The sequence below is a fragment of the Pararge aegeria genome, chromosome 17, assembly GCF_905163445.1.
Source record: "Pararge aegeria chromosome 17, ilParAegt1.1, whole genome shotgun sequence".
Taxonomy (NCBI): Eukaryota; Metazoa; Arthropoda; class Insecta; order Lepidoptera; family Nymphalidae; genus Pararge; species Pararge aegeria.
The window spans coordinates 7,460,180-7,475,054 of record NC_053196.1 but is presented as its reverse complement, the minus strand read 5'-3'; the positions used below and the strand labels follow the sequence as shown (position 1 = coordinate 7,475,054).

The following is a 14,875-nucleotide window of genomic DNA, read 5'->3' as shown; positions in this document are numbered from 1 at the left end:
AGTAACTGATTTAAAATAAGTTTTTCAAAAATTTTACTGAAAGAGGGCAGTACTGATATTGGTCTGAAGTTAGTGGGGTCAGAAGTACTACCCGATTTAAACAAAGGAACTATTTTACTATGTTTCATTAAGTCAGGAAACACACCACAATCTATACAGTTATTAAATATTAATGCTAAATCGGGTGCAACGATATCAATTAGTGATTTGAGAACTTCAACGGAAATGCCCCACAAGTCATTTGTTTTTTTATTATTTAATAATTTAAAGGCTTTAATAACGTCAGAGCCACTAACATGGCTGAATTTAAAAGCGTTTTTACACTCGGGCACGTTATTCTTCAATAGAGAGAGAGCAATATCTGGTGAAGAGTTCAATGATTTAGTGGTGGAGATAGGAATGTTAGTAAAAAAGTTTTCAAAAGCAGTAGCCACCTCGAAATCAGATGATAAGTCTTTATTATCTACATTAAGTTTAAAGTTACTATGCCGCGGTGGTACTCTTCCCGTCTCCTCATTAATTATCTTCCAAGTAGTTTTGATTACGTTATTGCTATTTTTTATTTTATTCTGTATGTATCGGGACTTTTCCAAGAAGCAATCGCGTTTAAAACTACTGGAACATAATTTAACACAATCTCTAAACTCAGCCTCAGTATTGTATTGACGTTCTGCATAAAGTTCGTACATTTTTTGCCTACTCTTATGCAGTTCAATTGATGCCCACTCACTAAAAACTAAAGCATCAGTCACCACAACCGACTTACTAGTGAATATAGAATTAAATAGTCGTTGAAACGTGTTGAAAAAACAGCTGTACATCTCATTCGGACTTGTCCCCGATTGTAAGAACGGGAGGTCTTTGACGAGGCTGGTTCTCATTTTCTCTATGCGGTTTGATGTCACTGGTACAAAAGTAATTTTATGTTTGGAGACATTTTTCTTCACATTTTCAAATTGAATTAATTGACCACAATGATCAGAATCTAATTTATTAATTATGTGTTGACTTATTGGAATTATATTCGTAAAAATGTTATCCAAACATGTGGCGCTAGTGGCAGTAATTCTTGTTGGTTCCATGAACATATTTGTAAGATTGTATGTTTTAAATAAATTTAATAAATTAACACTTAAACAATTACGTTCTAAGATGTTTACATTAAAGTCTCCGCAAACTATTAAATTTTTATTTGACTTTGATATTTTAAATAACACTTCATCCATTACCTTTTCAAAAAGTTCAAAGTTAGACAAGGGTGGTCTATATACAGTGACAATTATTAATTGCTCTAATTCGACCGAGGCTAGCTCTATTGTCCGTTCAACAGACAGGCTCACAATATCATTTCTGTTTTTAAATTTTAAATTTTTATTTAATAGTATTAAATAAGAGCCTCCATGAATTGCAGTAACTCTGGTGAATAATCGCTAAGACTCACCAGTGTGCATTCAAGCTTTGTGCTTCTATGATATAAAAATTTCTCTGTCTTCTATTAAGTATGAAGTATGTCTGATGCCTGACTCATAGGCTAAAGGACGTAAAATGTGAGTATCAACATTGTAAGTCGTAAGCCAAAAGGAAAGTATAACGTCCGAAAGAACTGAGTGTTCCCGAACATGTCATCTGAATACGCGTAAAAATTTGAAGAGTTCTATGAAAGCTGGCCAGTTATACGATCAACACTAGCTGGCTAAAAGCCAAAAGTATATATAGCGGTTACTTAAAGACAGCTTTGTTGATCATCAAGTAATAGTAGTAGCCTATCAATTGGACCGACTCACATATGTATATAAATATCACATATGTAATATAATATGCGTAAAGCCTTTTACTAGATAAATAACGGGCAACATAGTGTAAAATGTATTTTATTCATTCTGAATAATTACGTACTTCAAGATTAACGTTAAGTAGATGTTACCTTCCTAAGTCACGTACAGCGTATTTGTTCGCTTATTATTAACTTAATTAAGCGTAAGCCACCCAATTAAGGTACCGATGTTGTTTACGGCTACTATAGCCCGAGATTTACGGCTTAAGCTAAATTTCACGAATGAAAACCGAGTCTATTGAATTATTAGAGTAAGAAATATATAGATATAAATATATTAAACAGCGAGTAATTATAGAAAGATTCATGAGTGACTTATAAATGATGTAGGTACTTTCATAAGTCCAAAAAAATAAAATTTAAGAGAAGATTTAGACTTTATAACAATAAATGCCAATAAATAAGTCCTATAAAGTAAAGTAGGTATTAACTCGATCCATTAGAGTTTAGACTAAGTAGATCACCTCACCGAGGAGTAATCAATCTTCAGTAAGTTACTCGAATAGTAAACACAGATGAAATTGCAAAGTTACCAAGATGGCCTGTTTTTTGAGGGATATACTTGAACTTTGTACATCTTAGTACCCATAACACAAGCTACGCTTACTTTGGGACTAGATGGCGATGTGTGTATTGTCGCAGTATATTTATTTAATTAATTATTTATCTTATATTCGTGATCATTGTTCTCTTTACCACAGAACAAGATGCTGCGAACCTAATATAAGTTGGCACGTTTGAATAGGAACCGCTAAGCTGTTTATCGACTGCGCCTGCGGTTTCAGTCATATATAACCTAAGAACTTTCATGAGAAGACTCAATAGGCATCTTCTAGGCAAGTGCGCTCAAACCTAGACCTAATAATCATACTTTCTATCATGCATGGTTATGGTCAAGGAACGACCGATCTTAATAATAAAAAATAAAAAAATAACGCTAAGAAAGAATTGAAAGGGAACCTATCATTATGGGCTTTGTTAAATTATTCAACTGGCTTATGAACAAAAAAAACGATACCTCATATCCCTTTAATGATTGTAGTAAATTGGTAAACTTTAAATAAATAAATATACTAAGACAATACACACATCGCCATCTAGCCCCAAAGTAAGCGTAGCTTGTGTCATGGGTACTAAGATAGCAGTTGAATATATTTATGAATATAATATAAATAGTCATAAATACTTATAATATACGAGTACATACACACCGCCCACTGAAAAACAATTATGTTCATCACACAAAAAATTTTCAGCTGTGGGAATCGAATCCACGGCTGAGAACTCAGAAAGGAGGTCGCTGCCCACTGCTCCAGTCGGCTTTGAAAAAGCTTTTTATGTATATTTTTACGACTAGAAACTTGAAAATGTTTTTAAAAAACAATTGATTATTGACTGTAGTTTCCATTACATAGGAATGGGACTTGAAACTCAGACTGATAAACAGACAGCTAAGCAATCCTTTAAAGGTTCCATATAAAGCTCTGAACCTTAAAAAACAATATTGAAAAGAATTGTACTTACATTTCGACATATCGCCGGCCGGTTATTCTCTTAATCAGCAAGCTAAAACAAATACAACAATTAATTTAACAAAATAATGCACAACACAGTGTTATCAATAAACTGGTCCCGTAGTTATGTGAGATACTGTCACTTTAATAGTCAAGTTATTTGTTCAAGTGAGTAAGATTCCGTTTATTTAGTATCCAATAGCTAAACTTTAGCTGCGTCTGTTTGGATATAAAGAAATAATTAGATGTAAAATACTTTAGCGTTAATAGTGTTTTTTTTCATTCATCATCATGCTCGGCTTTTTGCGCACACTGAGGTTTACTTTCACAGAGAGTAGGGTTTGAAATTTATTTTTATTGGGACCGCAAACAGAATGTCTTGTATGTCGGTTTAAAACTTATAACACTCATCATTCAAATTATAGATACGAGTAGAAAGTAACCGCATGCGAATTTGTTTTGTTCGATAACTAAATATAAACAAATTAAATAATGAAAACATAAAAATTTAGACATAAAAGGTCATAAAAACAATGAAATCACGAGCAAACCTTCCTACGAAATGTTTTAAAGCTTTTAGTTTTAATGTTTTTAATAATGATTTCATTAAAAATCTATGTTGACGGGCTTCAGCATCTTTTGACATGTGTCGGATAACGTGCATAAGTGTAAAGAATGTTAAAACACATTTATTTTACAGCGAGGTTACTATTCAATTGAGAATTTCTTAATGACAAGGTTGCTTGGAAGCATCCGGCTATTCGGCCGGCATTTCATCTCTCGCAAGATAGAAAAATGAATGTTAAAATTAAAAATGTAAATTGTTGACGTTGGAAAAGAGCAACTACTGAGTTTCTTGGCGGCTTCTTCTCGGTAGAATATGCCTTCCGAACCGGTGGTAGAGTCACTACAAACAGACAGACTTGACGTTTCAAAAGTGCTTATATTAGGCCTACTTGAGAGAAATGATATTTGAATTTGAATTTGTAGAAGTTTTGTCACTTTCTTACTTAATTACAAGTGACAAAGACAAAATATGTGAATAAGTCGGGTTGTTGTTACAGAGAATAAACAGACTAACGTAACGCATATTTCATTACTGCGAACAAACTGTCATGTCCCCTGTTGGCCTTCTCTCTGATAGCAGAAGGTTTTAGAGTCTAGACCCAGGCTGCTCAAACGCGAGTTTGTGGGTTTTTAACGGTTACAATCTTACATAAGTAATGAAAATCGAGACCTAGGGCTCTCTGAATCAAAGAGAAATGACAAGACGTATTTCCTAACTCTAGAGTTACCTAGGTTAGAGACTAGTCTCTGAGATAGACAATTTGCCACGATTCGGGAACCAAGTCCAGGATCTCGTGAGCACGCTAACCACTATACCAACGAGGCATTTTGGCATACTTCTACGGCCTGGCATAGCTACGAACGCAGTCGCCGTCGACAATTAGAACTCCAAATAACGACACCCATTAATCGTAATTTATTGCCCCATGCTGAAGGTAAAAGGCCAACTAAAATTGAAGGCAGGGAAAAACAAAAAAACGGTATATACGTTTGATTCCTTTTGCTGACTAGTTCGCATTTTCAGTTCGTTATAAGAGTTTAAGTGCGATCCCTATTGCGTTACCTGCGTGCCTTGGTGGTATGTTGATAGGCTTCGGTCGTGGCTAGTTACCAGCCAACCGACAAAGACGTGCCGCTAAGAGATTAAGAGCTCCGGTACGGTATAACTGCCATACCCCTAACAGGTAAGCCCGGTACTATTTTAGATTTAATAATCACTTACAAGCAGGTGAGATTGCAGTCAAGGGCTAACTTGAAACAGTCTCCGCTTACCATTATAAGAATAACATAATTGTATATTACCATACAAAGGGCATGTTTTAGATTTAAAAATAGGTCTCGTGGTAATCCCGACAGAAGGTAAGCGACGCCCACAACAAACTTAGCCGGTTGTTCTTTTTATTATCACTTTGGGAAGACCGATTTCAAACAACACTTACTTTTCAATATTATGAGCTTTCTTAATTTAAGCCATCAACAATTCTGTGCCAAGAGCGATACCAACTGCTCATAATGATAGGCAAAGTAGATGGCAAACGACGTGTCGGAAGAAGGAAGAAGTCATGATTGCGCAACATCCGTGAATGGACCAATATCGTGAGCGTGGAAACATTGTTTTTCTTGGCGCAAGACGGCGAGAAGTTCAATGAGCTGACGGCCAACCTCCAGTAGTGGAGAGGCACAAAAAGAGAGTGAGAGATGGCACTTGCTTAAACGGTTAAGGAACACGAATTGTGAGGGAACCTGCAAAAGCGTGTGAAGTCTAACAATTAGAACTTGGCCAGCGTGGACTACGACCTTCTCATTCTGAGAGCAGAACCCGTGCCCTGCAGTGGGCGGGTAATATTTTGATAATAATGACAAAGATGATAACACTTTAGAAATTAAGATGCAATAAATATATCAAAATAATACACCTCTAAACAATGATATGCTTGATGCAAGATATATTCGTCTGTTTTATACCCGGACAGATATGAATTGAAAACTATATTAGAAGCGTATCACAAAATCAAATAAGTTACAATTGATTATACATAATGACTGCATAGTATACTTGATTATACCTAACTTATTAAGTAATGTTGATGGAACTATAATAGTAGTCGTAACGCCATCCATCTGGAACCCGTGTCTATACATATCTACATACTTACATAGGAATAAATAAAACTGTAGTGTGTGTCTGTGATTTCTAATTTTTTTTTTAAATATATAGACAAGTGCTAGGCTGCAATCACACCTGATGTCTATTTACTCTTGATTTGAAGGTACCTAGATTATAGCTATCGGGGAAGATGGGAGGCCGTTCCAGGCCTTTGCGGTGCGGTTCATAAAGGAAGGAGCAAAGCGCTTCCTACGTGATGATGGTATTTCAACAACGTTACGCTGCTGATACTTTAGGTGAGGCACCGTAACAGTTCGAAAGGAAGGAAGAAAGAAAGGTAGAAAGGAGATAATTGCCATTTAAGATCATTTAACGTACAATTTACTTCCAACAAATTTATAAAACGTGGGTTTGGGTTTACTTTAATACACCTTTATAAAATTGTCGTCACCTATCCATCTGTCAACCGAGCTTGATTGGAACGGCTGAATCGATTTTCATAGTAATTTCAGAGGCATGTTGGCCACTTTCTTGCTTACTTAACTTTGCTGGTGTGTGAATTGCAGACAATATAATCCTGATTGATAAAACTGAATCACTAAGGTACGGCATTACGGATAGAATGCAATCAATGGGTAAAAATTAGTTACAAAAAAAATCTTAGTCTTTTGGTGTACCACAAATGGACACAGTCCTCCTCATTCATTCAGAGACAGGGACTCTCCTATCAAAATTACGAAGGAATAGTTTAGCTCTACGTAGAGCCATAAAACAGAAGAAGGAGAGGGACTTACAGATTAGAATTCCGTAATGCTTAAATGCATTTCAAGGATCATTAAAATAGTTTTATTTGTTAGTATAATATAAAATTATTAATCTTAACAGACTTATTCTTAAACTTAGTTTTTTAGAACATGCACTATACAGAAATGGCACAGAGGCCGTAGTCCACCACGCTGGCTAAGTGCGCATTGGTAGACTTCTCATCTCACTTGAAAGCAATATGGAGAGCTCATGGGCATGCAGGTTACGTCACGATGCTTTCCTTCACCGTTTAAGCAAGTTATTTTATTTGTTTGAAATGCACATAACTCTGGAAAGGTATCGGACTAGGTCTCCCGGAAAGAAAAGTCGAAGCCTTACCCACTATCATTTACCTATCACCGCTTTCTTAGGTGTAGTGTTTTGCCGCAATTCGGCGTAACATTAAATATTAGAAGCACAGCGGAGATCAATGATAAATCTGCGGTTACATTCGTTTGTAGGTTTATTTGCTTTTATCGTTCGCTGGGCTTCTTACAAAGATCGATAAAAAGAACTTGGAATGACGCCAACTGTATTAAACACAAAATGCTTGTACTTACTAGTTAGGTTCCAGAAATGATTCGGTAGGCACATTGTTGAAATGTATAAAAGAAGACGGGAAAATAAAAAAGAGAACTTTAACTGTTAGTTGATGCCATTCAGACACATTTTTAACGTTTTAAATTTCTGACAGTTTCACTCGCATAAATCATAGGATAGAACCTATATAAAACATTGACAATATGTCAATATGTCAATGTTTCTGGTCAAACTTATTTAAATTCGACCAACTAGAAAGTAAAAATCCTGTAAACCGCCACACTCAAAATATACGCATAGGTATTTACGTAAGAGTTAAGTTCGTTGAAAATTTATGAACCGTTCAGGAAATTTAGGTATACCCATTTTGTTCGCATGCCTTCGGTTATTTTTTAATGAGTAGGCTTGCGTGCTATTGAAGATTTAATATATGATTAGTAAACCTCAGCCCGTAATATACCAAGGATTAAAGTTAATTCTGGCTTAGCTTTTTACCGCATATTCGGGATAATCTAAGGAGATTTCTAGGCACACAACAACCGTCCAACTCACTACATACTATACCATAGTTATCAGCTAATAGTTGGTGAAACATGTTTTTTGTATATACATCGCCTAAATCCTTAGGCATTCCATTAAGGCGATGCCTAGGTTCAATGAAAACGGGCATTGGCCATTGTATAGCAGTGAAATTTGTGTTTAAAATGAGGCATTACAGTCGCAGGCTATAACGGTCTTATGCTTTTGGCCCTTCTGGCCCTGAGACCCAACACAATCTAAATAACCTTCCTACTTGTGGCACATCACAGCACTAAATCACACTAGAGAATGTCAATATTACTCTATTTATATTATTAGCACTCCGTAATTTTAAGTTTCGTCAAAGTTGCCACAAAAAATAAACAATATTTTTCATCCCATTCGTACTTATTTTTGACTCAGAACCGTTCTTTGAAGTATATTTATGTGACAATAATATAATGTATTATAGGAGAAGGATTAGAACCCTCCTCCTTCGTAAGTCTGTCAGTCCATTCAATTTTTCGTGTGTCAGCACACGTTTACTCAGAGACGGCTTGAGGTGTTGATATTATACCGAATAATAAACTTAAAGTCTCTGTAAAAATTCAAAGTTCTAGGTAAACATATTTAATTGATAATTTAAAGCGTCCTAAAGGCACTTCTCGATAATCTACAATCTTATATTTCGTATAAAACATGTTATCTAGCTTAAGTTATTAGAAAACTCCATAAACCAATGATTTGAATTCCTGTGTAGGGTTTTAGCCAAAAATGGAATTAACATTCATTTGAAAGATGCTTTAGCCCGTATTTGAAATATACGAGCATAGGTATATCATATTATGAAATTGCTTCATTTGTAGATTCTAAAATAGTTTATTCAGTCTCATTGTTTTACATTAATCAAATAAAAAGTGGTACAAACATTTTCTCACTTTAGTTTTAACAACGAAATGATTAATGAAGTTTATGTCATTAACAGTAGTTTTTGCGGAAAAATTCAATAATATTACCTATGACCACATGAAAAATAACAAAAATAAGAATTAGAGCAGTGAGATGGGTTATATGTATGAAAGAGGAGGCCTCCGACCAGCAGTGATACGTAACGATGTTTCCCTAGTTACGAGTAAGTCCCGTACACGTTACTAAGCGCACTAGTCTACACGCACTTGGTCGCTAAAACGACGGGGTGTGTGTCTGTGTATGTGTGTGTTCATGAGGGTGTGTCTGCGGTATTGTAGCGCCTGGAAGGATGAACAGATTTTGATTTTGTTTTTTTTTTATTTAGCTGCAGAGTCATAGTGTTCTTAGCTATATTTGATGAAAATCGGTCGAGAATGGCGGCCACCACAAAATGGCGGTTTTCATCTTTTTACAACTCCGTCGATATCACCCAAATTAAAGGCCTTGACTAGTAGAATAATGCACCCGATATTAAACGTCGTTAAATTTAAATTTTAAAATTTTGATTGACTTCTGAAAAAATGCTAATGGACGCTACAACTATTTTTATAACCTGACAACACCTATTTCTCAACTGCAACCGCACAATCAAGTTGTTCTTAGAAAATATATAAAAAATGTACATATTTTGTTTATTATTCCGGACATTGTCGAAATACTACGTAGCACTACGTAATTACCAGTGACAGCTGAATTTCAGCACACGTCGTCATTTAAATGGAATTCAGCAGCTGCTGTTTTGGCTTTTTATCACTATGACTAATATCTCTTACTAATTTTCTACTATGTGTGACTTATTTCTAAATTGCTGTATTTAAACGCGAATTAGATATGTATGTACTGATTTTATAACCCCGATAGTCAAATTCATATTTAAGTAAATCTACGTTGATTAAATCATTACACTGTCTTACGCCTTTATCGTTTTTTTTTTTTTATGTATTGTTAGGAAGAATAACTATTATTTCGATACGCAAAAACGACCCCTTTTTGCGAGCAAGCTAATCTTTTACGTATTAAGGCTACATTTGAGAGTTAAAATACCGAGTGTAAATTTGTTTAAGTTTTAAACAAGCCGGACAATATCATTCATTATATTCATATAACTTTAAACTGTACACATTAAAAAATGTTCATTTCTACAAAATCTAGTTTTTATGGTAATTTTATGGTAAAATAATTAAATTAAACCTACTGAAAACTGCCTGTTCGAGAAACATTACTAAAGTGGATTGGTTTTTGATGCTTCAATATTAGTCGTGTACACGGCTTCTGCGTGTACTTAATGCTGTGTGTACGCGTTAAAAGTGCTATCTGTAAAGCTAGTAAAGAAATATTTGACCTATGACTTTTTTTATTGCATTAGATGTAAGTAACATAATATAAAATTCGCTTAGTATGTATTACAAATAATTTAAATAGAATGACCATCCATTCCACATAGGTATTTAATTAAAAGTAAGTATTGTGAGTTGTTTTTAGTGTGCATCAGATATTTCGTCTTTCTTTTTTTCTTTTCTAAACAATGCACAAAGACTTCCGTGCGGGGCAGTGAGCACGAGATGTAACACACTAACTCCTTTTTGTTCGTCTTTCAACAACGATTCTTGTAACAGCGGTCGCTATAGAAATTCATACATATAGACACAGGAATAGCAGTATTGGGATACAAAGAGTCGGTATATTACAGAAAGACATGAATTTCTTATGACAAGGTTAAGCTTATAACACCGCTTCATCTCTCGCAGGACAGAATAATGATTGTTAAATACTGATGTTATAACAGAGCAGCTGCTAAGTTTCTTCATGGTAGAATCAGCCTGCCGAACCGTTGGTAGAGTCACTACAAACAGACAGACTTGACGTTTCAAAAGTGCGTACATTATTGGGCCTACATGAAATTAAATTTTGATTTTAAAAGCGATCTCGAAAGACAAAATACATTTTCTAGATTTAATAAATATAATTGTGACACCAGTCACAATTTTATTATAATACCAATTGTGTTAAGGTTATTGGTATCCGAAATGCAAAAACATTACGAATCATACAAACTTATTTTTACGGTAAAATGGCTTTCAATTACGACATTAATTTTGGCAAAAATAACGAAAACTAATGTAATGTAACACGCGTTAATATCTTGAACATATTTTGAACCGACATCCCAATTAAACAATATCAATCCCTACTAATATTATAAATGTCAATGTAAGTTTGTTTGTTACGCTTTCACGCAAAAACTACTTAACCGATCCTCATGAAACTTTGTACACATATTCTTGGAAGTGTTTGAAGTAATATAAGTAGAGAGGTTATAATAAGTGTTTAATTTTGTCCAAACTTTGTGTAGATCTGATGAATATGGTTGGAGATTCATTTAATTCATTTAGGCTTAGCGATACTGAATACTTTAAATTTTTTGGAACTACAACTAAATTGAATACCACATCAAAAAACAAAATCAAACGCAGACGGAGTCGCGGGCAACAGCTAATATGGTATATTTATGAAATTTTTATGAAACTTTGCACACAAATTCTTGGAAGTGTTAGAAGTAATATAGGATACTTTTAATCCCGACATTAAGCTCGGTTCCTTTGGGAGAGGGGATGAGTGTTTCAAAATTTTACACCATAACTCCAACAAATTATAACCGATTTAAATAATTATTTTTGTACTATAGAGGTTATAATATGTGTTCAATTTTGCCCAAACTGTGGTTGGAGATAGAGGACAGTACTCCTCAGCGGACAGCAGCAAACCCATCATTTAAGGTTTAGCTATACTGAATAATTTAATTTTTTTAGTTCTACAACAAAATTTAATGCCACAATGAAAAACAAAATCAAACGCAGACGAGGTCGCGGGCAACAGCTAGTACAATATATTTTTTGGTAATGGCACTCCATATCTTACGTAAAATGAAACTCATTTCCTATGTTATAAATAATTAAAAGCCTTCCGCCTACCTAAGTGCTCATTAGATTTTAACCATTAATGGATAAAATCTAATGAGCACTTTCGAGATTGTAGTTTCGTTTTAATTTCCAATTAAATTATCTTGGTTATCTTCTATCTATCTATGATTATCGTAAAAAGATCAGGTTTTTTTGTGGGATCACCTTTATTATAAGTTGTAACGGAGTAACGTACTGACTTTATTTTTGCATAGAGTTAAGAGAGTCGGAGAGTGACTTTTGTTTTGGCAATACGAAAAGCCATAAATCAAAAGAAGAAGAGAGTGACTTTTATACCGGGTAAATGTTTTTAAAGAATAACTTATCTTACTACTATTTATTATGACAGGTAAACACGTGGATGAGATCATGGGCAAAAGATAGTGAATAATATAACTGTATTTTGCTGCATAGTACGAATTATCAGCAATGCAGGCATAAAAGGATATTTATTTTATATTCAGGCTTTTTTTGTATCCCCGTAAGATCTAAAATATATAAAATATTCAAAAAGTATTACTTACAAGTTTTATCAATAAATGTGTCCAAATATATTCACATATTATCACAAGTTGCGTAGATTAATATAATATTCATATGCTTAGAATAAGACTTATCTAATTCACACAATCTTTGTAACAATTATTAAAGCTGTATAGGTAGTCCATATTTTGTACCTAATAGTAGGAATTTATGTTAATCTACGATCACAGAAATATAATTTTTGGTTATAAACGCCATTGGGTGCCGTGGCGTAACTATTACCGTGGTTTTCCATAAAACACGCCACGGACTTTTCCCCCTCAAATACGCATGCGTAAATGTTTAAGGTTATCCCGCGTCTCATTCCTCCCCCATTTAATAAAAAGAGTAACGCATACGTAGGGTGACTTGCGCAGTGTTATTGACGAATATAGAGAGGGTGAATTCTATATATAGCTGGCCACTTTACGCTACAAAAATAAAGACAGTATATTTTGATTACTACTTTATAGTACGGCTACTGCTTAACGTCGAGTTCCGCGATAAAATTATGCACCCACCAGGCAAATTGTTTGCAGGTACTAGGTATTTTGGTATTTTGCTTTATATTTTTGATAGGAACTTTGGATCCATTGATCAGCACTTATTCGAGGACAGCGAATAAAACCCCATATTTTTTAATTGTATTAGCTGTGTATTTCGATTTACAAATATCCTAAGTTAAGAATTCCTGGGTTAAAAATATCCTATATCCTTCAGGATACAAGGTACCTCTGTACAAATATTCTTCAAGATACTAGTAGGGTTACGCGTTCGCGTAAAAAAGCGCCAAGGGTTCGCTTATGTGAATATATATAAATTCATGCACAATTGTTACACGCTGATTACTCAAATAATCTTTTCACAGCCCATAGGAAAATATGAATTCATTCATACTTTTTGAAAAACGCACATAACTCAGAAGGGTTAAAAGTTCGTGCCGGGGTTCGAAGTTGAGTTCCTTATGTAAAATACCCATTAGCGAGACATTAAAGATTAAACAATAAAACAGATTAGATTAAATAACAGTTATGGAATTATATCAATCAAGTATAGTTTCCAAATACCTACCTCAATATCCTACATAAAAAATTAGGATTTTAATGGCAAACTCTACGGATAATCATATAGAAACACCACTCATTATATGGTAGATTATAATATACTCAGTAAATATATCAAGCACCTAATATAATGAAGTAACTGAGTAAAGCGAAAAGAAAATTCATTTCGAACACACACGTGGTGCCATCTATCTATATGGCAGAACATTTGTTGACCCCTGGAGGTTCTGACGGTTTGTAATGCGGTGGATCTGGTTGCGGACCAACTCTAGTACGCAAAGCTTTATTTAGATGCCAGCACCTTCCATAAACCGGCTTCTGACGCAACGCACTGTCTTTAAGGCGCCAACCGTGCTCGAAACTAGAGCATTCAGCGAAATAGTACTTCTTCTCCGGTGCGATTCTGCTGCGCTTAGCCAAATATTGCTCTCTGCCGAACTCCGGTTTGGGTTTGCGTATAACGCTCTTTATTTCAGGATCAATAGGGCGCATTACTGGATCAAAAGTAAGATCATCACGGGGCTTTTCGAGTCTGGGATCCTCTTTTGGATCACCGAGAGCTACGTCGATTATAGAGTGTCCATGCCGCAGGTTTTTAACACCAGGTATGAATGTCCCGTCGCGTATAGGGGTTTTGCGTCTGTTATAGCCGGCCACTATGTGATCCCTTGTTATAGTCGGCAAGCCATCGATCATACCTTGAGCTATGACGTCGGTCTCGAAATAATTAGTTGACTCTCTATTTAGTGTAGCAGCTTGTTGTATTTGTTCCCAATTCTTGTGTATCCAGTTAAGCCTTAACCGGTTTTCTTTTTCATAGTTTTCAATCAAGAATATGATCACCGCGGGGTTAGTTATATCAATCAAAGGCATTTCGATTTAGTAAATAGTAAAGCTACAAAATTAAATATAAATAATGGAAAACTTACGCAGTTTGACAGTTTATGATGGGTCAAAAATAGCAATAATCGGTTGAGTTCAAAACTTCAAAACACCTTCAATACGATAAAATTATAAATGTCACTTCACTCGACCGCGCCGACTGGCCAATTACAAAATAACATCGAGATAAAAATATCAAGCTACGTTCCGATGAACTGGTCAATCTTGTTTTCTACCGGCTTTCTAATTTTCCTTTTTCATTTTTGTTATTATGTGGAAATTTTGTTGATACTAATTTTTCATACAATAATGCAAATATACAGAAATCAACTCAAATACAATCTTTTGATGTAGCGACATCCTTTTCAACAACATTTGTTCGCCTTCATCAACTTTTCTTCCTAAATCCTTTTTCTCTTAAGCTACAAAAATCTGGAATTCTCTCCCTGATAATATTAAAGTGCTGAGGTTAACATAAGGGTAAAATAATTATTGCTTATTGGGTCATAACAAGATTTCTATTTATTTTTCTAATTTAGTGCTTACCATTTCTCTTGATGCTTGTTTTATATCGGCTTGACGGCCGATTGGCG

The 14,875-nt window shown here is 34.8% G+C and overlaps 2 protein-coding genes across 2 annotated transcripts in view; both read right to left on the bottom strand.

Moving 5' to 3' along the window:
* LOC120630862 (long-chain-fatty-acid--CoA ligase 1) overlaps window positions 1–7,502 on the bottom strand; it is an 84,034-nt gene extending 76,532 nt beyond the window's left edge. Inside the window, exons 1-2 of the mRNA XM_039900169.1 lie at window positions 7,387–7,502; window positions 3,359–3,400 (exon numbers count right to left, since the gene is read on the bottom strand). Coding sequence (XP_039756103.1) covers window positions 3,359–3,368 — 10 coding nt within the window. The 5' untranslated portion in view covers window positions 3,369–3,400; window positions 7,387–7,502. The remainder of the gene's footprint in view (window positions 1–3,358; window positions 3,401–7,386) is intronic.
* Window positions 7,503–13,499: 5,997 nt separating this feature from the next.
* Window positions 13,500–14,333, bottom strand: LOC120631113. The gene has a single exon (XM_039900554.1). It carries the CDS (start codon window positions 14,271–14,273, stop codon window positions 13,593–13,595), a length of 681 nt encoding a protein of 226 aa, XP_039756488.1. The 5' UTR covers window positions 14,274–14,333; the 3' UTR covers window positions 13,500–13,592.
* Between the last annotated feature and the right edge of the window lie 542 nt (window positions 14,334–14,875).

Coding starts and splice junctions, on each gene's coding strand:
- LOC120631113 (XM_039900554.1), bottom strand. CDS start 14,273: ATGCCTTTGATTGATATAACTAACCCCGCGGTGATCATATTCTTGATT.